Genomic DNA, 24,969 nt, shown 5'->3' with positions numbered 1-24,969 from the left:
CTAAATTGAGTGAGACAGGCCCAGAGGGGTAGGGATCATGGGCAAAGGGAAAATAGAGGGAGATACAGGTAGGGAGAGGCTGTGCCGGAAGTGGAGATAGGAGACAGAGAAAGAGAAGGGAAAACAGGGGAGCATTTGAGGAGGGGGAAGCGATGGGATTTGTGAAAAGAGTGGAGACCATAAAACACAGGAACAGAAATTTGGTTGATCACGTCCATTCTGCATTTCAATGACATCATGGCTAACCAAACAATCCTGAACTCCAATTTCTTTCTTTTGCTTCATAGCCCTTGATTACTTTACTGATTAAAAATCTGTCCTTTTTAGTCTAGAATGCTTAAAGACCCAGCCTTAACAGCTCTCTGTGGTAAAGAATTCCACAGATTCACCACCCTCAAAAAAGATTCTCCCATCTCAGTCTAAAATTAGTGACTCCCTTCTCTGACATTATGCCCTCTGGTTCTAGACTCTCCCACAAGGGAAACAACCACTCTGTAGTCCCCAAGAATTTTAAATATTTCAATAACGGTTCTTCTCGTTTATCTAAACGCCAACTACAAAGCCAACCTACTCAACCCCTCATAAAAAATAGCATCCATACCTGGTATCAGGCTAGTGAACCTTCTCTCGACAGTAAGGAAACCAACCTTTTGGTCCAACTCTTCAATGCTGACCAGATTGCCCAAACTAAACTCGCCCCATTTGTCTGCATTTGGCTCATATCCCTCTAAACCTTTCCTATTCATGCACCTGTCCAATTGTCTTTTAAAGGTTGTAGTTGTACCTACTTCCAACACTTCCTCTGGTAGTTCGTTACACATACACACCATCCTGCATGTGAAAAACGTGCCCCTCAGGTCCCTTTTAGATCTTTCCCCTCTCACCTTAAACTTATGCCTTATCCCAGAGGGAAAAAACTTTAACTATTCACTTTACCTATGCCTCTCATAATTTTATAAACCTCAAAAGGTTACTCCAGGGAAAAAAGGTCCCAGCTTCCCCTTTAACTCAAACCCTCCAGTCTTGGTCACATTCTTGTAAAATCTTTTCTGAACCCTTTTCAGTTTAATAACATCCTTCTAGTAAGGGGATCAAAACTGTTCACAGTATTCTAGATGTGGTCTGATTAGTGTCTTGTATTGTTTTATCAAAATGTCATTATTATTATACTCCATTCCTTTGAAATAAATGCTAACGGATCATTTGCCTTCCATAATATCCCTTGAACTTGGATGCTAGCTTTTTTTGATTCATGGATGAGGCCTCCCAAATTCCTCTTCTGTTGCATTCTACAGTCTTTGCCCATTTAAAAAAAATATTCAGTGCTTCTATTCTTGTGCCAAAGTGCATAACCTGACATTTTCCCACGTTGTATTTCATCTGCCAGGTTTTTGTCCACTCACAACTTATTTATATCCTTCTGTTAACTCTTTGTTTCATTCTCTCCTTGCCTTCCCACTTTTTTTTTAACATTTGCAAATTTGGTTATGGCAGGACATTCGCTTCAGCCACTCAAGTCATCAAAAAGTATTAAGTTGTTGGGGCCCCAACACAAGCTCTATGGCACTCCACCAGTTACCATGCTGATGATGCTTCTTTTGCCTCAACTCTGTTTTCTATTAGTTAGCCAAACCTCTATCCATGTTAACGTAATTACCCCAATGCAATGAGTCCTTAATCAGTAATCTTATGTGCAGTGCCTTATCAAATGATGTTGGAAATCCAAATATGTACTGGTTCCCTTTATCTATTCTGCTTTTTACCTCCTCAAAGACCTGCAATAAATTTGTCAGGCAAGATTTCCCCTTCAGGAAGTCATGCTGACACTACAATTCTAAGCTGTGCATTTCCAAATGGCTTGTGATCAAATCCTTTATAGTAAACTCAATACTTTCTTAACAATAAATGTGAAGCTTGTGTTTCTTTTTTTGTCTCCTTCACTTTTTGAATCATGGCATTAAATTGGCAGTTTTCTAGTCCTCTAAAATGTTTCCAGAATCTAAGGATTCCTGGAAGATCACGACTAGAGCATCCACCTTCTCTTTATTACTTCATTTAAAATATTAAGATATAACCCATTGAAATGTCGATTCTCCTGCCCCTCAGAGGCTGCCTGACCTGCTGTGCTTTTCCAGCACCACATTCTCGACTATAACCCATCAGATTCAGGGGATTTACCAGCCTTGAGCCCCATTAATGTCTCTATCACTTTTCCTCTATTGATAGTGCTTTATTGCCGCTTCTCCCCTTAGTCACTATATTATTTAGTGTGTTTGGAATGCCGTTAGCATCTCCGATTGTGAAGACTGATGCAAAGCACCACATTTGTTCAACTCCTCTGTTATCCTGGCTCTCCCCATCATTTCTCCAGCTTCTGTCTCTAGGAGCACAATGTTCACTGCTGCCTCCCATTTCTTTTTTACATATCTGAAGTGCATACTGTCCATTTTGATGTTTCTTGCTTGTCTACCTTCATAGTTTATTTTCTCCCTCTATTGCTTTTGTGATCATAAAATCTCTACTGTGCAGAGATAGGCCATTTCGCCTAGCGAGTCTGCACCAACCCTTTGAACAGCACCCCACCCAGACCCAGGTGCTGTAAGGCAGCAATACTAACTATTGTACCACATCTTTTGGGTACCATCTTTTGTTGGTTTCTACAAGCTTCACAATCCTCTGATATACCACTAATCTTTACCATGTTTTACGCTTGTTCCTTCAATTTGAAACTTCCCTAGATTTTGCTGGTTAACCAAGCTTGGCTTATCCCCTTCCGAGAACTGTCCTTCCTCAATGGGATCTCTCTGAGTCCTGAGCTCAATGTTAGGTTGGCCATTGTTCACCATTGGTAAGGACTTGAAATGAAAACTCTTCTCTTCACAGGTGTTGACAGACCTGTTGAATTTCTCCAGAAATTTCTGTTTTTGTGTTTTCATTATACATTGTGATTTCAGCAAATTTAGTTACCATGCATTTGATTCTTTCATCCAAGAAATTGAGATAAATTGTAAATAACAGACCCCAAACTGATGCCTGTAATACTCAATTAATCACATCTTGCCAACTGTAAATGACTCAATTATGCCTACTCGGTGCTTTCTATTGAATAACCAATCATCTTATTCAGAGTAACCTGTTAAAATTCCACCCTCTCCTCCCACACTGAATTCTTTAAAGATAGTAACCTTTCATATGGCATTCTGTCAAATGCCCTTTGAAAGTCCAAGTCCAGCACATCTACAGGTTCCCCTTTGTCCATGTTGTCTGTTGTCCTTAAAGTACAGGATGAACGCCAGATTCGCGAAGTCGGTTTCTACAGTTTCACATACCATGGCCCAAACATATTACAGGGAATGTTCCAGAACCAGGGACAGGGGGCTGCCGGGAATGTAAATTTCCCATTTTAATGGATGGGTTCGCACCTATCTGCAGTTTTCGGCTTCTGCGGTAGGTCTTGGAATATATCCCCCATAGGTACGGGGGGACTACTATAATCCAATACATCAGTCAAATATAATTTCCCTTCCATAAAACATGCTGACTCTGCCTGATTCCAAGTCTTCTTAGTGCTCCATTATGACCTCATAAACAGATTACAGTTTCCTATGGCAAATGTTAAGCTTACTCATCTGCAGTATCCTGTTTTCTAACTTGCTCTTTTGCTGATTAGAGTAGTCAAATTCACTATCTTCCAATCTGATGGAATTTTTCCAAAATCTAGGAAATTCAAACTAATGCATCAATCTACAAACTCAAGTGTTAAAAATTTATTTTTATTTATAGATTCAAAGTTTGGGTGAAGATTTGTAGCTCGGGTGCTCGTTGTTGTGGTTATGTTCGCCGAGCTGGAAATTTTTGTTGCAAACGTTTCGTCCCCTGTCTAGGTGACATCCTCAGTGCTTGGGAGCCTCCTGTGAAGCGCTTCTGTGGTGTTTCCTCCGGCATTTATAGTGGCCTGTCCCTGCCGCTTCCGGTTGTCAGTTTCAGCTGTCCGCTGTAGTGGCCGGTATATTGGGTCCAGGTCGATGTGTTTGTTGATGGAGTTTGTGGATGAGTGCCATGCTTCTAGGAATTCCCTGGCTGTTCTTTGTTTGACTTGCCCTATAATGGTAGTGTTGTCCCAGTCGAATTCATGTGCTTGTCGTCTGCGTGTGTGGCTACTAAGGATAGCTGGTCGTGGCGTTTCGTGGCTAGTTGATGTTCATGGATGTGGATCGTTAGCTGTCTTCCTGTTTGTCCTATATAGTGTTTTGTGCAGTTCTTGCATGGGATTTTGTACACTACATTACGTTAGACAGCTAACGTGGCTGAGCACTTTAACTCCCCCTCCCACTCCGCCAAGGACATGCAGGTCCTTGGCCTCCTCCATCGCCAGACCATGGCAACACGACGCCTGGAGGAAGAGCGCCTTCCGCCTAGGAACCCTCCAACCACAAGGGATGAATGCAGATTTCTCCAGCTTTCACATTTTCCCTCCCCCCCCACCTTATCTCAGTCCCAACTCTCAGACTCAGCACCACCTTCTTGACCTGCAATCTTCTTCCCGACCTCTCCGCCCCCACCCCCTTTCTGGGCTATCACCCTCACCTTAACGTCCTTCCACCTATCGTATTCCCAATGCCCCTCCCCCAAGTCTCTCCTCCCTACCTTTTATCTTAGCCTGCTTGGCACACCCTCCTCATTCCTGAAGAAGGGCTTATGCCCGAAACGTCAATTCTCCTGCTCTTTGGATGCTGCCTGACCTGCTGCGCTTTTCCAGCAACACATTTTTCAGCTTACAGGACTAAACTAATTTTCTTCCTTTATGCTCGGTACAACTCAACCAGTGGTGAATTTTCTACCTTGAATCACAATGATTCCAATTTAGTTAGCACTCCTTGTTGCCACACTCAGTCACAATTGTCTCATGTTAACAGAGTAGTAATTCACCGATTTGATTTTTCCTGCATTTCATGGACAGGACATAGCTAGGAAATTTTCAAATTTACAGGTGGGTACGATGTGAGGGCTGATAGCCATTTTTTGTGTCCAACAATCTCAATCGTTTCAAAGTCATGTACAGTGAATCAAATTGGCTGAAGACTGAATACTATGATGCTGAGGATCTTAGTGGGCGGCACGGTGGCACAGTGGTTAGCACTGCTGCTTCACAGCGCCTGAGACCAGGGTTCAATTCCCGCCTCAGGCGACTTTCTGTGTGGAGTTTGCACATTCTCCCTGTGTCTGCGTGGGTTTCCTCCGGGTGCTCCGGTTTCCTCCCACAATCCAAAAATGTGCAGGATTAGGTGAACTGGCCATACTAAATTGTCCGTAGTGTTAGGTGAAGGGGTAAATGTAGGCGAATAGGTCTGGGTGGGTTACGCTTCGGCGGGTCGGTGTGGACTTGTTGGGCTGAAGGGCCTGTTTCCACACTGTAATTAATCTAATCTAATCTAATCTAATCTAAAGTACAAGATGGATTACCCCATACTACTTCTGGTGCAAATGTTTTAATCCTAGTCTTTTACACTACTCGGCTGGGTGTCCCCATCATTAGAGATGGGAATGCTTGTGCTCCTCCAGACAGCACTTTCTCAATATACATATAAGCCTCACTCAAGTCAAATGAGTGGGTGTCAAACCCACAACCTTCTGAAGTTAGAGTTACCATTGAGTCAAGCTTGTCACCAAGACTGAACAAATGTGTAGTATCAGTTGAGATGGATTAGCAAGCATTCATGATTTACAAACTATTCCATCAAACTTGGCTCAACAACTTCTTCAGAATTAAGGCAATGGTATATTTACAATAACAGATAATAAGCTTTTTGGTTCTCAATTAGAAGTGGAATTTTCAATTACAAACGTGCACAGAAATTGTGCTGGATTATTTTTCAACACACACCAGTAACATCTTCCAAACTGCAAGCGGGCATCAGAGCCGTCCTGCTTTTGCCACGGGACTATGCCTACATCAGGAAATAATAAGAATTCATTTTGTGTTTTAAACAGCAGTCCCAGCTTTAAACCCACAGAACTCAGCAGCTGCCGGTCCGCCCACGTGACCGGGAGATAGGAGACAGAGGACAGATAAAATCCACACTATACCAACACTACCCATGACACTACCTCACCGTACTCTCCCTTTCCTGCATTTACAAACACAACAGCAAAGACTGAATAATGCGATAAATTTACAACATGCAGAACCATATGTCAACAAGGAATTTTTTTTGATAATCTATGTTTTGGAGAAAGCAAAATTCCACACTTTGCAGACTAACAGTTGAAATTCACTAGAACCACTGTCTCTACCTCACTTTTATCAATCCCTTTGGCTTTGGCCAAGAAGACCTCACCGTACTCTCCCTTTCCTGCATTTACAAATGCAACAGCAAAACCCCGGAATTAATTAATATGGAAACCCATCTCCTAATCACATCAAGAGACTGATATCAGACCAATACACACCAACACCACAAGGGAACAAAGGGGGGTGATAGCCCCTGCCCTCACAGAGAGAGACAAGCAGATAATACCCGGACCCGTTTTACATAAACCAATTAGCACCCTGTTGGACGTGCCCTGCAACTCTCCTGGGATGGCAGGAAACATTCTATTTGCACCTACTCCAGTGATGATGGGGAACTATCATGCCATTCATCCTCAAATTCCACACATCCTGACAACTAAAAGTATATATGTAGCTGCGTGCGGGAATAGCAGAGCAGCCGAGATTCAGACCTCGGTTGGTCTCCGCCAGCGTTACTTTAGCAATAAACGTTACCGATTGTTGAACCGCACTCTGGGCTCGGACTGATATCATTTCATCCGCGCTAACAATTCCAAACCAAATGAGCAAGGTAATGGAGAATCTGCCCTTTGAGCTTCTTACCAGATCGACATATTCAGTGATCATGTAGTGTGGCTCCATTTCACGGCACAGTCCTAGCAGTTTCACGACATTGTTGTGGTTCATCTTGCTAAACATCTCAAATTCTCGACGGAATTCCAGCTGTAGTTGTTCATCCCGTGTAGTCAGACTTTTCACTAGAACCACTGTCTCTACCTCACTTTTATCAATCCCTTTGGCTTTGGCCAAGAAGACCTCACCGTACTCTCCCTTTCCTGCATTTACAAACACAACAGCAAAGACTGAATAATGCGATAAATTTACAACATGCAGAACCATATGTCAACAAGGAATTTTTTTTGATAATCTATGTTTTGGAGAAAGCAAAATTCCACACTGTGGAGACAAACAGTTGAAATTAGACACACCATTAAAGAGAGATCTTTTTATTATTTGTTTATCACTGGCATCACTGGCAAAGCCAGCACTTGTTAACCATCCTTCATTGCTCTCAAGAAGCTGCTTTTTTGAAACACTGCGGTTCTTTGGAATGTAAATACACCCAAAGTGCTGTGAGAAAGGGAGCTCGAAGATTTTCACCAATAGACAGTGAAGGAACGCAACATATTTTCAAGTCAAGACTGCATGCAGTTTGGAGGGGCCAGGCATCTACTACCCTTGTCCTTCTAGATGGTAGGTGTCACAAGTTTGAAAGGTGCTAATGAGACTGAGTGAGTTATTACATTGCATCTGTGGATGGTTCACTCTACTGTTATTATATGTCAATGGTGAAGGGAGCAATTGTTTAAGGTGGTGGATATGGTGCCAAAATACCGCCGTTTTGTCATGGATGGTGCTGAGCTTCATGTGTTAAGTCATGTTATCCAGGAAAGTGGAGAGTATTTCATCAAACTCCTGAATTGTGCCCTGTAGATGTTGAGAGAAAGTAAGGACTGCAGATGCTGGTGATCAAAGTCAAAAGTGTGGCACTGGAAAAGCACAGCAGGCCAGGCAGCATCTGAGGAACAGCAAAGTTGATGTTTCAAGCACAAATGTCAACTCTCCTGCTCCTCGTATGCTGCCTGACATGTTTTGCTTTTCCAGTACCACACCTTTGTAGATGTTGGGCAGGCAGTGGAGAATAGGAAGTTAGTTAATCATTGCAGAATTCCTAGCCTCTGGACTGTACTTAAGAGTAATACAACACGGAAACAGACTTTTCAATCTAACTCATCCATGCTGACCAGATATCCTAACCTAATCTAGTCCCATTTGCCAGCACTTGGCCCATATCCCTTTAATATCCCTTCCTATTCTTATACTCATCCAGCTGCCTTTTAAATGTTGAGATTTGTACTAGCCTCCACCACTTCCTCTGGCACTCAATTCATACATACACCACTCTTTGCTTGAAAAAGTGTCCCCTTAGGTCCCGTGTAAATTTTTCCCCTCTTACCCTAAACCTATGCCCTCTAGTTCTGGACTCCGCTATCCAAAAGAAAATACCTTGACTATTTATCCTATCCATGTCCCTCATGATTTTACAAATCTCTATAAGGTCACCACTCAGCCTCCAATGCTCCAGGGAAAACAGCCCCAACCTATTCAGCATCTCCCTGTAGCTGGGGCTTAGCAGTTCTCCTCTCAACTGTTCAATTTTCCACGGTCTTATACCCCCAAAGCATCAGATTCTGTCATTGTCAATACAGAGGAACCTCGATTATCCGAATATAAATTATCCAAATTTTGGATTATCCGAAGATCTCAAGGTCCTGATAAAAACATTATGTCAAAGCGGTGTTTCCAACACTGATGCGTCTTTTGTTTACATTGATTAAAAATGAATTCGGCTTACTGAAAAGTTGCCGAGAACAGTCCTGGACATCGATGGGAGCCCAGGCACCGTCTCCAAATGATTGACTGCCACCCCCTCTCCCTACATTTTCCCTGGAGTTCTTCACAGGGGTGTACCTTAAACCCCCCTTCCCCAGATAATCTCTCCAACATTGTCCTGCACAGTGTAAAGGTGGAACTTGTCAAAACGTTGCAGTGAAAAGTTGTGTGTATGGCTGTATATTTATATATGTTTATGGGTGTGTAAGAGAGTGTGCTATTTGAGAGTCGCGCCCTCCTCCCCCCCACCAAAGGCAGCAGCAGTCTTGCTGTTGGTTTCCAGTCTGGCTGCCCCGGAAGGGTGGATGGTTGGGGAGTGGGGAGGTTGCGGAAGGTAGGCAGGGACACGCATGCAGCATGCTGCTGTCTAGTCTCCTGAACAGGGAGCAGATTTAGCAAGTGCTGTCTATGTCAATCCCATTGAACTGATTGGGGGTGGGAGGGAAAGGTTTCAGCAATGCTGCAGATCCCTTACACACAAGTGTGTGTCTGCTCAGAAACAAACCCTGAGACAGAGAGAGGGAAAGACAGGCAGAGCGAGGAAAAAGGAAACTTCAGAGCCCAGGAGGCGAGGCATTGAATCAGTTATCTGAATAATCAATTATCCGAACGAAATACTGCCCGCCCATCTCATTCAGAAAATCAAGGTTCCTCTGTACACTAAATTCAAACTGGATTGGAGTTTGGCATTTTTCAAGGTATAATTTAAACTGATTGGCTGAATTCAAATTTGTTTGTCTCCAGGCAATGAGCTAATCAAGTGTATGACCAAGTGTCATATTGTTACCTTAATGAGAACACTTGGTGCTGTGTCTGGTAGTTCTGCTGCTTTTAACTCTCTTAAAGTACACCCACATCTTCATAACAGTGCCAATCATTGATTTCAGTTTTGCTAGGGTTTCTTGATGTCACATTCTGTCAAATACAGCCTTGATGTCAAAAGCAAGGAGAAAGTAAAGACTGCAGATGCTGGGGATCAGAGTAGAAAAGTGTGGTGCTGGAAAAGCACAGCCAGTCAGGCAGGCAGCATCCGAGGAGCAGATGAATCAACGTTTTGAGCATAAGCCCTTCATCAGGTAATCCTCAGAATTTTGATTGCGGGGATTCAGGAATGTTTGTGTCATGAATTTCAAAGCAAAGTAATAAGATTGTGTTTTTGTTTTAAAAGAGGTGGTCATTGCCTGACACTTATGCATTCTGGGTTGAGTCCAACAACTACAACCATCTTCCTTTGCGCTATATATAATTCCAACCACTAGAAAGCTTTCCTCTGATGTTGGATTGCCTCCTTGTCATACTTGGTCAAATATAAAAACAAAAATTGCTGGAAAATTTCAGCAGATCTAGCAGCATCTGTGGAGAGATATCAGAGTTAACATTTCAGGTCCAGTGACATTTCTTGATCACAGAACACACATTTGGTCAAATGCTGCCTTGACGTTAAGTGTAATCATTTAGCTCAATTTTTTTGTCCATGTTTGGAACAAGGCGATAATGAGGTCACGACCAGAGTGACGTTGGTGAAACCTAAACTGTGCATAAGCAGGTTACTGCTGAGCAAGTACCACTTCTTCAGATCGTCGACTCCTTGCATTACCGTGCTGATAGTCGAGAGTGATATAACAGTAACTGGCCTTGCTGAATTTGTCACACTTTTTTTGTACAGGATACCTGTTGGTTATTTTCCAGATTGACAGGTAAATGTTAGTATTGTATCAGTACTGAAACAACTTAGCTAGGGCATTCAGATAGCCTGGAATACAAATGTTCAGTACTTGTTTGAATGCATGGCTTTACATTATTCTGTGTCTTTTGCTGCTTTTTGACATCACATGGATGGCACTGAATTGTCTGAAGACTGGCATGCTATGCTTGGGCCCTCAGATGGTGGCCTCAATGGATCATAGGCACTTTTGACTGAAGATGGTTCAAATGCTTCAGCCTTTTTGCTCTGATGTACTGAGATGCATTGCCATTAAGGAGGTGGTTATTAATGGAGCCTCCTCCTGTTTGCTGTTTATTGTTCACCACTTATGACTTAATGTGGCAGGACAGGAGAGTTTAGATCTGATCAGTTGATTGTGGGATTGCTTGGTCCTGTTTATTATATACTATTTCTGCTGTTTAGCATGCCAGTGGCCCTGTGCTGTAGCTCCATTAGGTTGACACCAGAGTTTAAGGTATGCCTGGTGTTGCTACTGTCATGCCCGCCTAAACTATTTACTGCATCAGATTTAGTTCCCTTGGCTTCATGGTAATAGCAGTGGGTTATGCCAGGCCATGAAGATACAGATTGTGGTTAGATACAATACTCATTTTTTTTGGTGCACAAATCTCCAAAACCAGAAGTCAAATCATTAGCATGCCAAGTGACATGCGTGGAACCTCAGAGCAAGACAGAATGTTGGTTATCTACAATCCTGTTACTGCTAGTGACCAACATTGCCTCACAGATGACTAACTCTGAATTGATAGATCGGTTCAAAATCTGGCCAATCTGGTATGGTTTTAGAGCCATGCAACTTTGGAGTTTAAAAGGATGAGAGGTGACTTTACTGAAACATACAAGATTCTTAGTGTGATAGTGTAGATGCGGAAAGGCTGTTTCCCCTTGTGGGACAGGCTAGAAGCAGATGGCATAATCTCAGAGCAATGGGCTGCTCACTTAAGACAGAGATGTGGAGGAGTTTCTTCTGAGGGTCATGAATATGGAATTCTTGATTGCAAAGGGGTGTTGGATGCTGGATCATTGATTGGATCCCACTGAACAGATTCGATGGGCTGAATGGCCAACATTTTCGTACTTCACCTTAGTCTTTGGTCTTAACTCAGTGAAGCAGTGTAAAGAAAGACATTGTCTCCACAAGTACGGCATATCGGTCACGGGCACAAAAGGAAAATTAGTAGGGGGAAAACAAGGTCAAGTAGGTTTTTCTTTCTTGTTGGTTAACTCACCACGTGCTGCTAAGCCACGTTCATAGCTATATTCTTTAAATCACAAGTAACTCAGTGGTCGAGGTGCTACTCAGCTACTCTTAGTAAAAAAGTTCCCCACCTAGAGTACATTCTTGCTATCCTCAATGTTTTACCGAGATGGTATCCAAAATGGAGAACTGATTAATTAGTTGAGGACAAGTCATGTCTTCACAACATACCCAAGGTTGTGATTGCCTTCAGATTTGAACGAGGGTAGTGTAGTTTATCATTCATGCTGTGGCGCTTGTTAGACATGACAGTCATACTCATGTTGTTAATGGATGCCTCTTCCTGAATCTCAGCTGTTAGCTGACCATTTTGCTGCAAAGTCCCACCTACATGTTGGAAAAGAAAAACAAGCTGTCAAAACATGTATTTAAGCCAGGTACTTGTACCACAGTAATCCTTTATACGCAGAGAAATTCATACACAAAAGGACTAACCTTTTGCATACCTCAGTGCTTTCCACTCAGTAGAGTACAAGTAGTCACTGTTATACCATCAAAAATGCAGCAATTAACTTGTACTCATGCTTCGATAAACATTTTAAAAAATAAGTCAAAATATTAAAGATTCTGATTAAGGGATAACTATTGACTAGGCTGCCAGAGAAAGAGGACTTTGAAAGAAAAAGGCATGAGATCATTCTCATTCACCTGGGTAGGAGGGGGGGCACACTTGTTTTAACATCTCATCTGAAAACCAGTACCTCAAACAATGTAGGACCTGCTTGGTATTACACTGCAGAGTCTGATTTTGTTTACAAATCATGAGACCACAACTTTTGATTCAGTGGCAATGCTGCATCCAACCAAGCCTCAGCTGAAAATAGGTATCCAATTCTGATAGCTATTATTTACTCATTTTTAAAAAACATTAGTTACTGCATAGTATAACAGCACTCCATTTGTGATTTAACTATTTGGCCCATCACATCTGTGCCTCCATGCTCCAACAGGAAGATATCTAGAACATAGAACAGTACAGTACAGTACAGGCCCTTCAGCCCTCAATGTTGTACCAACCTCTTATCCTACACTAAGATCAAATTAACCTACATGCCTTTCATTTTACTATCATCCACATGCTGATCCAAGAGTTGCTTAATAGTCCCTAATGTATCTGACTCTACTACCATTGCTGGCAGCACATTCCACACACCCATCACTCCCTGTGTAAAGAACCTCCCTCTGACATCTCCCTTGAACCTTCCTCCAATGACCTTAAAAGTACTCCCCCTTGTGACATCCATTTCTGCCCTGGGAAAAAGTCTCTGACTACTCACTCCAACCTCTCAACATTTTGTACACCTCTATCAAGTCGCCTCTCATCCTTCTGCACTCCAATGAGAAAAACCTTAGCTCCCTCAACTTTCCTTCATAAGACAAGCCCTCTAATCCGGGCAGCATCCTAATAAACCTCCTCTACATCCTCTCTAAAGCTTCTACATCTTTCCCAAAATGAGGTGACCAGAATTGAACACAATATTCCAAGTGTGGTCGAAGCAGGGCTCGATAGAGCTGCAGCATAACCTCATGGCTCTTAAACTGAATCCCCCTGTTAATGAAAGTCAACACCCCATACGCCTTCTTAACAACCCTATCAACTTGGGTGGTAACTTTGAGGGATCCATGCACATGGACCCAAGATCCCTCTGTTCCTCCACACTGCCAAGAATCCTGCCTTTAACTCTGTATTCTGCACTCAAATTTGACCCTCCAAAAAGATTCACCACACTTTTACAGGTTGAACTCCATCTGCACTTCTCAGCCTAGTTCTGCATCTTGTCAACGTTCCACTGCAACCTACAACACCCTCCACACTACCCTCAACTCCACTGATCTTCATGTCATCAGTGAACTTACTCTTCCAAGTCATTTCCACTTCCTCATCCAAGTCATTTACAAAAATCACAGAGCTGAGATCCCAGAACACATCCCTGCGAAACACCACTGGTCACTGAGCTCCAGGCTGAATACTTTCCATCTACTACCATCCTCTCTGTTCGAAAGGCCAACCAAATCTGTATCCAGACAGCCAAATGTTGCTGTATCCCATGCCTCCTTACTTTCTGAATGAGCTTACCACGGGGAACCTTATCAAATGCCTTCCTAAAATCCATGTACACTGTATCCACTGCTCTACCTTTATCAATGTGTTTTGTCACATCCTCAAAGAATTCAATAAGGCTTGTGAGGCATGGATGGGTTGCACCTGAACTAGAGGGGCACCAATATCCTGGGCGGGGGGTTTGCTAGAGCTCTCCGGGAGAGTTTAAACTGGTTTGGCAGCGGGGCAGGAACTGGAACTACGGATCAAAGGATGGAGTAGCTAGTGAACAGCCAGATACATCGTGCAGAGTCTGTGAGGAGGGATTATCAATTTATAGGGCAAAGTTGCAGTCAGTGTGATGGGTTGAAGTATGTCTATTTTAATGCAAAAGTGTCCATATTACAGAGGATGAAGTGCTGGATGTCTTGAAATGCAAAAAAGTGGATAAATCCCCAGGACCTGATCAGGTGTACCCTAGAATTCTGAGGGAAGCTAGAGAAATGATTGCTGGGCCTCTTTCTTAGATATTTGTATCATCAACCGGAAGACTGGAAGTTGGCTAATGTGGTGCCACTATTTAAGAAAGGCGGTAAAGACAAGACAGGAAACTATACACCAGTGAGCCTGACGTCAGTAATGGGCAAGTTGTTGGAGGGAAGCCTGAGGGACAGGATGTACATGTATTTGGAAAGGCAAGGACCGATTGGGGATAATCAAAATGGCTTTGTGTGTGGGAAATCATGTCTCACAAACTTGATTGAGTTTTTTGAAGAAGTAACAAAGAGGATTAATGAGGGCAGAGCGGTACATGTGATCTATATGGACTTCAGTAAGGCGTTTGACAAGGTTCCCCATAGGAGACTGGCGAGCAAGATTAGATCTCATGAAATACAAGGAGAACTAGCCATTTGGATGTAGAACTGGCTTGAAGGTAGAAGACAGAGGGTGGTGATGGAGGGTTGTTTTTCAGACTGGAGGCCTGTGACCAGTGGAGTGCCACAAGGATCGGTGCTGGGTCCACCACATTTCATCATTTATATAAATGATTTGGATGTGAGCATAAGAGGTGTAGTTAGTAAGTTTGTAGATGACACCAAAATTGGAGGTTTAGTGGGCAGCAAAGAAGGGTACCTCAGATTACAACAGGATCAGATGGGCCAATGGGCTGAGGAGTGGCAGATGGAGTTTAATTCAGATAAATGCGAGGTGCTGCATTTTGGGAAAACAAATCTTAGCAGGACTTATACACTCAGTGGTAAGGTCCTGTGGAGTGTTGCAGAACAAAGAGAACTTGGAATGCAGTTCTGTAGTTTGTTGAGAGTAGAGTCGTAGATAGATAGATAGATAGTGAAGGCGGCATTTGGTACGCTTTACTTTATTGGTCAGAGTATTGAGTACAGGAGTTGGAAGGTCATGTCGTGGCTGTACAGGACATTCCTTGGGCCACTGTTGGAATACTGCGTGCAATTCTGGTCTCCAAAAAATGTTGCGAAACTTGAAAGGGTTCAGGAAAGATCGACACGGATGTTGCCAGAGTTGGAGGATTTGAGCTGCAGGGAGAGGTTGAATAGGCTCAGGCTGTTTTCCCTGGAGTGTCGGAGGCTGAGGGGTGACGTTATAGAGGTTTACAAAATCAGGAGAGGCATGCATAGGATAAATAGACAAAGTCTTTTCCCTATGGTGGGGGGAGTCTAGAACTAGAGGCCATAGGTTTTGGGTAAGAAGGGAAAGATATAAAAGGGTCCTAAGGGGCAACTTTTTCACACAGAGGATGGTACATGTGTGGAATAGGATACCAGAGGAAGTGGTGGAGGCTAGTACAATTGCAATATCTTACAAGGTATCTGGATGGGTAAATGAATAGGACGGGTTTGCAGGGATTTTGGCCAAGTGCTGGCAGGTGGGACTAGATTGGGTTGGGATATCTGGTCGGCATGGACAAGTTGGACCGAAGGGTCTGTTTCCGTGCTATACATCTCTATGACTATGACTTGAAGTATCGGGAATAAGGGTGATGAACTGGCACGGTGGCAAGCGCTGCTGCCTCACAGCGCCAGAGACCCGGGTTCAATTCCCGCCTCAGGCGACTAACTGTGTGGAGTTTGCACATTCTCCCTGTGTCTGCGTGGGTTTCCTCTGGGTGCTCTGGTTTCCTCCCACAGTCCAAAAATGTGCAGGATGGGTGAATTGGCCATGCTAAATTGCCCGTAGTGTTAGATGAAGGGGTAAATGTAGGGGAATGGGTCTGGGTGGGTTGCGCTTCGGCAGGTCGGTGTGGACTTGTTGGGCTGAAGGGCCTGTTTCCACACTGTAAGTAATCTAATCTAATCACAAAAAAACTTACAGCATGGATCACTGTTTGGCACTATAATGTTGTGGCCATTAGAGAGACTTGGATATCACAGGGATAGGAATGGTTGTCAGATGTTCCAGGGTTTAGATGTTTCAAAAGGAATAGGGGTGTGTGTGTGTGTGTTTGTATATGTGTGTGGGGGTTAAAAAGGTGGGTAAGTGGCATTGCTAATCAGGGATGGTATCATAGCTGCAGAAAGGGAGGTCGCCGAGGAGGGTTTGTCGACAGAGTCAGTATGGATGCAAGTCAGAAACAGGAAAGGTGCAGTCACTTTATTGGGTGTTTTCTACAGATCCTCCAGTAGCAAGAGAGACACAGAAGAGCAGATTGGGAGGCAGAGTTTGGAAAGTTCCTGAGGTAACAGAGTTGTTGTCATGGGTGACTTTAACTTCCCTAATATTGATTGGAACCTCCTTAGTTCAAATAGTTTAGATGAAGCAGTTTTTGTCAGGTGTGTTCAGGAAGGAATCCTGACTCAATATGTAGAATAGGTCGACCAGAGGGGAAGCCATGTTGGAGTTGGTGCTTGGCAATAAACCAGGCCAGATGTCAGATCTGTCGATGGGAGAATATTTCTGTGATAGTGATCACAACTCCCAGACCTTTACTATAGTCATGGAGAGGGATTGGGGCAGAAGGCATGGGAAAGTATTTAATTGGGGGTAGGGGAATTGCAATGCTAACTGGCGTGAACTGGGGCACCTAAATTGGGAACAGATATTCTCAGGGAAATGCACAACAGAAATATGGAGGTTGTTTAGGGAGCACTTGCTGATAGTGCTGGATAGGTTTGTCTCACTGAGGCACGGAAGGAATGGTAGGGTGAAGGAACCTTGGCTGACAAGCGATGTCGAAGATCTAGTCAAGTGGAAGGAGGAAGCTTACTAAAGGTTAAGGAAGCAAGGATCAGGCAGGTCTTTTGAAGGTTACAAGGTAGCCAGGAAGGAACTGAAGAATGGACTCAGGAGAGCTAGAAGGGGCCATGAAAAAGATTTAGTGGGTAGGATTAAAGAAAACCCCAAATCGTTCTACATTTAGGTGAGGAACAAGAGGATGACCAGAATGAGAGGAGGACCCATCAGGGACAGTGGAAGGAACTTGCGCCTGGAGTCGGAGAGCTCCTAAATGAATACTTTGCTTCAGTATTCACTAGTGAGTGGTACCTTAATGTTTCTGAGGACAGCGTGAAATAGGCTGATATGCTCAAACAGGTTCATGTTAAGAAGAAGGATGCGCTGAAAATTTTGAAAAACAAAGATAGGTAAGTCCCCTGGGCCAGATGGGTTATACGCAAGGTTACTACATAGAGCGACAGATGATATTGCAGTGCCTTTGTGATGATTTTTGTGTCCTCACTGTCCACTAGAGTAGTGCCAGATGATTGGAGGGGGACAAATGTTATTCCCTTGTTCAAGAAAGGGAATAGGAATAACCCTGGGAATTACAGACCAATCTTACGTCTGTGGTGGGCAAATTATTGGAGAGAAGTCTAGCGACAGGATTTATGTTTATTTGGAAAACCATAGTTTGATTAGAGATAGTCAGCATGGCTTTGAGGGGGGCAGGTCATGTCTCACAAGCCTTATTGAAATCTTTCAGGATGTGATAAAACACATTGGTGAAGGTGGAGTAGTGGATATGGTATACCACTCTTCTGCCTGTTCATTGCATTTCTACAAATTATTGTTTCAGATAATTACTTAATTATATTTTAAAAACCATCATTCAAATAACCACATTTTCAGGCAGTGAATTCTGCCTTCTCCTTGCCCTGGTCTTCTCCCATTGGTACTTGTAATTCTTCAGGACACATTATTTGTGCTTGTGGATCCTTCTGTCACTGGAAAAAATTCATTTCTATCTATTGTGTCCAGATCCTTTTTTAAGCACCTTTATCAAGCCTCCTTTAAAACATGTGAAAAACATACAAGCAAGAGCAGGAGTAGGACAGTCGGCGCCTCAAGCCAATTTCACCATTTAATAAGATCATGGCTGTTAAGATTGTAACCTTAACTTTAACTTCCAACCTACCCCTTTACTTCCCAAGAATCGTAGATTCTCAATCCTACAGCCCAGAGACAGACTCTTGGGCCCAAAGTGGTCCATGCCAGCCGCAATATCCATTCACACAAACCCCATTTCCCTGCACTTGGCCCATATCCTTCTAATCCTTTCTTATCCATGAATTTGTCCAAATACCTTTTAAACGTTGTTAACGTACCCGCTTCAACCACTTATGCAGCTCATTTCACATGCCCACCACTCTCTGTGTAAAAAATGTTGCTCCTCAGGTTTCCTTTATTCTTTGACCTCTAATGTTAAACCAATGCCCTCTATTACTCGATTCACCAACCCTGGGAGAAAGACTAAGTGCATTCAATCTATCCATGCCTCTCATGCTCTAATACACTGCTATATGGTTCCACCTCAGTCTCCTACGCTCTAAAGAAATATGTCCTAGCTTGTCCAACCTCTCCCTATAACTCAGACCATTGAGTCCAGGCAACATCCTTGTAAATTTTCAAAGTTTGTGCGAAGATTGTAGCTCGGGTGCTCGTTGCTGTGGTTCTGTTCGCCGAGCTGGAAGTTTTTGTTGCAAACGTTTCGTCCCCTGGCTAGGCGACATCATCAGTGCTTGGGAGCCTCCTGCGAAGCGCTTCTTTGATGTTTCCTCCGGTGTTAATAGTGATCTGTCCCTGCCGCTTCCGGTTGTCAGTTTCAGCTGTCCGCTGTAGTGGTTGGTATATTTGGTCCAGGTCGATGTGTTTGTTGATGGGGTTTGTGGATGAATGCCATGCCTCTAGGAATTCCCTGGCTGTTCTCTGTCTGGCTTGCCCTATGATAGTAGTGTTGTCCCAGTCGAATTCATGTTGCTTGTCGTCTGCGTGTGTGGCTACTAAGGATAGCTAGTCGTGTCGTTTCGTGGCTAGTTGATGTTCATGTATGCGGATTGTTAGCTGTCTTCCTGTTTGTCCTATATAGTGTTTAGTGCAGTCCTTGCATGGTATTTTGTACACTACTATCATAGGGCAAGCCAGACAGAGAACAGCCAGGGAATTCCTAGAGGCATGGCATTCATCCACAAACTCCATCAACAAACACATCGACCTGGACCCAATATACCAACCACTACAGCGGACAGCTGAAACTGACAACCGGAAGCGGCAGGGACAGACCACTATAAACACCGGAGGAAACATCAAAGAAGTGCTTCGCAGGAGGCTCCCAAGCACTGATGATGTCGCCTAGCCAGGGGACGAAACGTTTGCAACAAAAACGTCCAGCTCGGCGAACAGAACCACAGCATCCTTGTAAATGTCTCCTGCACTCTTTTCAGTTTAATACCATCCTTCCCATAACAAAGTGATCAAAACAGAACACAATACTCCAAGTGCAGCCTCACCAATGTCCTGTATAACATAACTTCTGCAATTTCTGATAACTTTCCTTACTGTTAATGATATTTTAGCGTCATCAGCAAACTTACGAACCATGTCTTGTACATTCTCATCCAAATCAGTGATATGGATAACAAACAGTAATGGGCTCACCACTGACCCGAGGCACTCTACTAGTCACAGGCCTCCAGTCTGACAAGCATCCTTCCACTATTACCTTCTGCTTCCTACCATCAAGCTAATTTTGCATCCAATTTGCCAACTCCCTCTGGATTCCATGCAATCCAACCTTCCAGAGCAGCCTACCATGTGGAACCTTATCAACGGCCTTACTGAAATCCATACTGACTATGTCTACCACCCTGCCCTAGTCAACCTTCCTGGTCACTTCATCAAAGAACTCTAAGACATTTGTGAGGCATGATCTCCCACTCACAAAGCCATGCTAACAACTACTACTCTAAATGTGTTCACCTTGCCTTAAAAATATTTATGCTACTTCCACCACCTTTTCAGGAATAGAGTTTGAAGACTCATGATCCCAAAGAAAAGAATTCTCCTCAAATGCATCTTAAATGAACAAACTCTTATTTTTAAACTACAACCCACAGTTCACCGGAACAGCCAGCTTCAGCTTCCCCAATCAGTTCTGATGTGCTTCAGCTATTGAACCACATGTGTAAATCTTTTCATGCACCTTCCGGTAATACTCCACATTCTTCTGAAGGTGTGGTGCCTGGAGTTGGGTTTGACATATCCCCACCAAAAGTTAGTGAGTGCGTTCTGATCAACATTCTATTTCAAAATGAACATTTATAACGAGGTCACTTCTCCTTTGAATGCAGTGTTGGAAATTGGGACACCCTGAAAAACTGAGTTTTTAAGGATTCCATATTTAGTAAATCCCATGTAGCAGGAGATCTCGTGTAACTGTGTTACAGTCTTAGTTAATCTTCAAAAAGACTAAACATTTATCAGGTGCTACGTCATTATGAATGCAGTGTTTTGGAAAACAGGTTTTTGTTATAAAAATAGCTGCCCAATGGTCATTAGCCAAAAAGATTCAGACAATTGATAGAAACAGCATAAGCCATCTGTACCTAGAAACAGCATGTAACAAGTAGTGCTCAAGTCAGAGGGACGTCCTCACCAGGGAGCCACTTGCTACAGATGAGAGAAGGACCAAATGAAGGGGAAGAACACCTGGGAAGGAGTTCCCTAACACTCTGGCTAGACAGAAGGATGCAGTTTTCACAACTTCAACAAAGTTACCAAACACATTCCGAAATTTGTCCTCTGCTATTTGTCCTCTGCTAATCATCCCAAAAGTCATGACTGTATATTTGCTTTGTTTAATTCAGGAACATATCATATCCAAACTGCTGCTTCTCAGACCATCAGATATAGGAGTAGAATTAGGCCATTCAACCCATCAAGTCTGCTCTGCCATTTCATCATGGCTGATATGTTTCTCCCCATAACCCTTACCATCTTACTAATCAAGAACCACCTATCTGTCTTAAATACACTCAATGGCTTGGCCTCCACTGCCATGAATGACAATGGGTTTCACAGAGTCACCCACCCTTTGGCTGAAGAAATTCCTCATCTCAGTTCTGAGGGGTCATCCCTTCAACCTGAAGCTGTGCCCCTGGGTCCTAGTTTCTCTTACTAATGGAAACATTTTCTCCACATCCACTCTATCCAGGCTTCTCAGCATCGATTCACCACCCCCAACCCCTGAACTCCATCGTGTACAGACCAAGTCCTCAACAACTCCTCAAATGACAAGCACTTCATCCCTGGGATCTTGCTTTTAAACCTCCACTGGACCGTCTCCAACGCCAGCACATCTTTCCTTAGACATGGGGCTCAAAGCTGCTCACGATATCCCAAATGTGGTCTGACCAGACCCTGAGACAGCCTCAGCAATCTTAACTCTTATATTCTAGCCCTCTAAAAATGAACATGAGATAGCTTTGGCAAATAGAATTAAGGAGAATCCAAAGGGTTTTTACAAATATATTAAGGACAAAAGGGTAACTAGGGAGAGAATAGGGCCCCTCAAAGATCAGCAAGGTGGCCTTTGTGTGGAGCCACAGAATATGGGGGAGATACTAAATGAATATTTTGTATCAGTATTTATTGTGGAAAAGGATTTGGAAGATACAGACTGTAGGGAAATACATGGTGACATCTTGCAAAATGTTCAAAGTGGATAAATCCCCATGAACTGATCAGATGTACCCGAGAACTCTGTGGGAAGCTAGAGAAGTGATTGCTGGGCCTCTTACTGAGACATTTGTATCATCGATAGTCACAGGTGAGGTGCTGGAAGACTGGAGGTTGGCAAACGTGGTGCCACTGTTTAAGAAGGGCAATAAAGACAACCCAGGGAACTATAGACCAGTGAGCCTGACCTCGGTGGTGGGCAAGTTGTTGGAGGGAATCCTGAGGGACAGGATGTACATGTATTTGGAAAGGCAAGGACTGATTAGGGATAGTCAACATGGCTTTGTGGGTGGGAAATCATGTCTCACAAACTTGATTGAGTTTTTTGAAGAAGTAACAAAGATGATTGATGAGGGCAGAGCAGTAGATGTGATCTATATGGACTCCAGTAAGGTGTTCGACAAGGTTCCCCATGGGAGACTGATTAGCAAAGTTAGATCTCATGGAATACAGAGAAACGAGCCATTTGGATACAGAACTGGCTCAAAGGTAAAGGGTGGGTGGTGGAGGGTTGTCTTTCATACTGGAGGCCTGTGACCAGTGGAGTGCCACAAGGATCGGTGCTGGGCCCTCTACTTGTTGTCATTTACATAAATGATTTGGATGCGAGCTTAAGAGGTACAGTTAGTAATTTTGTAGATGACACCAAAATTAGAGTGTAGCGGACAGCGAAGAGGGTGACCTCAGATTATAACAGGATCTTGACCAGATGGGCCAATGGGCTGAGAAGTGGCAGAGGGAGTTTAATTCAGATAAATGCAAGGTGCTGCATTTTGGGAAAGCAAATCTTAGCAGGACTTATACACTTAATGATAAGGTCCTAAGGAGTGTTGCTGAACAAAGAGACCTTGGAGTGCAGGTTCAAAGCTCCTTGAAAGTGGAGTCGCAGGTAGAAAGGAAAGTGAAGAAGGCGTTTGGTATGCTTTCCTTTGTTGGTCAGAGTATTGAGTACAGGAGTTGGGAGGTCAGGTTACGGCTGTACAGGACATTGGTTAGGCCACTGTTGGAATATTGCGTGCAATTCTGGTCTCCTTCCTATCGGAAAGTTGTTGTGAAACGTGAAAAGGTTCAGAAAAGATTTACAAGGATGTTGCCAGGGCTGGAGGATCTGAGTTACAGGGAGAGTCTGAACAGGCTGGGGCTGTTTTCCCTGGAGCGTCGGAGGCTGAGGGGTGACCTTATAAAATTATGAGGGGCATGGATAGGATAAATAGACAAAGTCTTTTCCCTGGGGTCAGGGAGTCCAGAACTAGAGGGCATAGGTTTACGGTGAGAGGGGAAAGAAATAAAAGAGACCTAAGGGGCAGTTTTTTCATGCAGAGGGTGGTACGTGTATGGAATGAGCTGCCAGAGGATGTGGTGTAGGCTGGTACAATTGCAACATGTAAGAGGTATTTAGATGGGTACATGAATAGGAAGGGTTTGGAGGGATATGGGCTGGTGCTGGCAGGTGGGACTAGATTGGATTGGGATATTTGGTCGGCATGGATGGGTTGGACCGAAGGGTCTGTTTCCATGCTGTACATCTCTATGACTCTATTACATTCAGATAATTGATTATTCGGTTAATCGATTCAATCCCTTTCCTCTGGGGCTCGGAGTTTTCTATTAGGTCTGCTCCCTGTTCAGACTAGGCAGCAGCACACTATGCGTGAGCCCCCGTCCCCAACACCACCCCCCCCCCGCCCGCCCCTCCAACCCTGTCCAACGCCACCCCCGCCCGACCCATTCCAACACTTCCCCCGCCTGCCTCCAACCCTGTGCCCCAAACCCCGTCCAACCCTGCGCCCTGCCCGCCTCCGCCCCCAACTGCGTCCAACACTGCCCCCACCAAACCCGTCCAACACCGCCATCCCACCCGCCCCCAAACCCTGTCCAACATCATCCCCGCCCCCAAACCTGCACCCAAACCCCATCCAACACCGCCCCCCCAAACTCATCCAACTCCGTCCCCCCAATCCCCCAGCACCCCCACGCCTCTCGCAACGCCATCCCTGCCCCATCCGTCCGCCCCTGCCCAACATCTGCCCCCACCCCCTCTCCGGGGCAGCCTGACTAGACACCAACAAGATGGCTGCTGCCTTTACAGGACAATGTTAGAGAGATTATCTGGGGAAAGGGGGTTTAAGGTACATGCCTGTGTAGAACTCCAGGGAAAGTGTGGGGAGAGAGAAGTCAGCCATTTAGAGACGGTGTATGTGCTCCCGTCAGTCCAGGACTGTTCTTGGCAGCACTTTTAATCACTGTAAACACAAGACTCGAACAGCGTTGGACACACGTCTTTGATGTAATGTTTCTGTCGGCACCTCGAGATCTCCTTCGGATAATCCAATTTTCGGATAATTGGTATTCGGATAATCGAAGTTCCTCTGTACTGTGTACATTTGAGTACAACACCCTCAGCCCTGCAATGATTGTTCCCCTTTTCAAACGTCTGCTTATCAGCTGTATCTGAAATTTTAGTCCTAATCCTTTCCATACTCCATCTTATTGTTCTGGAAACTTTGACCTCTGCTGAGCCCTCCCCATTTTAATTTTTTCCATAATTTTCCATGCAACTGAACCCATGCCCCCACGATTTAATTTACAGAAAATAAGAGCTAAACTATCTTAAAATTGCATACAAAGGGACGTGGGCGTCGTTGGCTGGGCCAGCATTTATTGTTCATCCGTAGCTGTCCTTGAGAAGATAGTGGCGAGCTGCCTTCTTGAAACACATTAGCCCATTTGCTGCAGGTAAAACCTCAATACCATCAGGATGAACTTGCAGGATTTTAGCAAGGTGATGCTGAAGAAATAGCACATATTTCCAAGTCAAGGTGGTGAATGGCTTGTAGGGGATCTTGCAGGTGGTGTTCCCATGTTCTATTGCCCTTGTACTTCAAAATGCAAGTGATCATGGGTTTGAAACATGTTGTCTAAGGAGTCTTGGTAAATTTCTGCAATGCACTTTGCAGATGTGACACAATGTTACTACTGTGCACCAGTAGTGTAGGGAGGGTCATGGTGCCAATCATGCGGCTGCTTTCTGCTGCATGGCATCAAGTTTCTTGAATGTTGTTGAAACTGCATTCATCCAGGCAAGCAGGGAGTATTCCATCACCCTCCTGACTTGTATCTTATAGATGGTTGAAAGGCTTGGGGGAGTAAGGTGGTGAGTTACTCGAAGCAGGACTCTTTGCTTCTGACCTATTCCTGTAGCCACAGAACATACATGGCTAGTCAACATAACA

The 24,969-nt window shown here is 44.0% G+C and overlaps 1 protein-coding gene across 1 annotated transcript in view; it reads right to left on the bottom strand.

The window, feature by feature from the left end:
• ptk7b (protein tyrosine kinase 7b) overlaps window positions 1–24,969 on the bottom strand; it is a 278,930-nt gene that overhangs the window by 25,869 nt on the left and 228,092 nt on the right. Inside the window, exons 15-16 of the mRNA XM_043687347.2 lie at window positions 11,881–12,036; window positions 6,875–7,107 (exon numbers count right to left, since the gene is read on the bottom strand). Of these exons, the coding sequence (XP_043543282.2) occupies window positions 6,875–7,107; window positions 11,881–12,036 (389 nt within the window). The remainder of the gene's footprint in view (window positions 1–6,874; window positions 7,108–11,880; window positions 12,037–24,969) is intronic.

Source organism: Chiloscyllium plagiosum, unplaced genomic scaffold, assembly GCF_037043375.1.
Source record: "Chiloscyllium plagiosum isolate Xiang-an unplaced genomic scaffold, Cpla_swu_hap1 HiC_scaffold_3, whole genome shotgun sequence".
NCBI classification, from domain to species: domain Eukaryota; kingdom Metazoa; phylum Chordata; class Chondrichthyes; order Orectolobiformes; family Hemiscylliidae; genus Chiloscyllium; species Chiloscyllium plagiosum.
The sequence above is the reverse complement of the archived record's forward strand: the minus strand, read 5'-3'. Positions and strand labels throughout refer to the sequence as shown.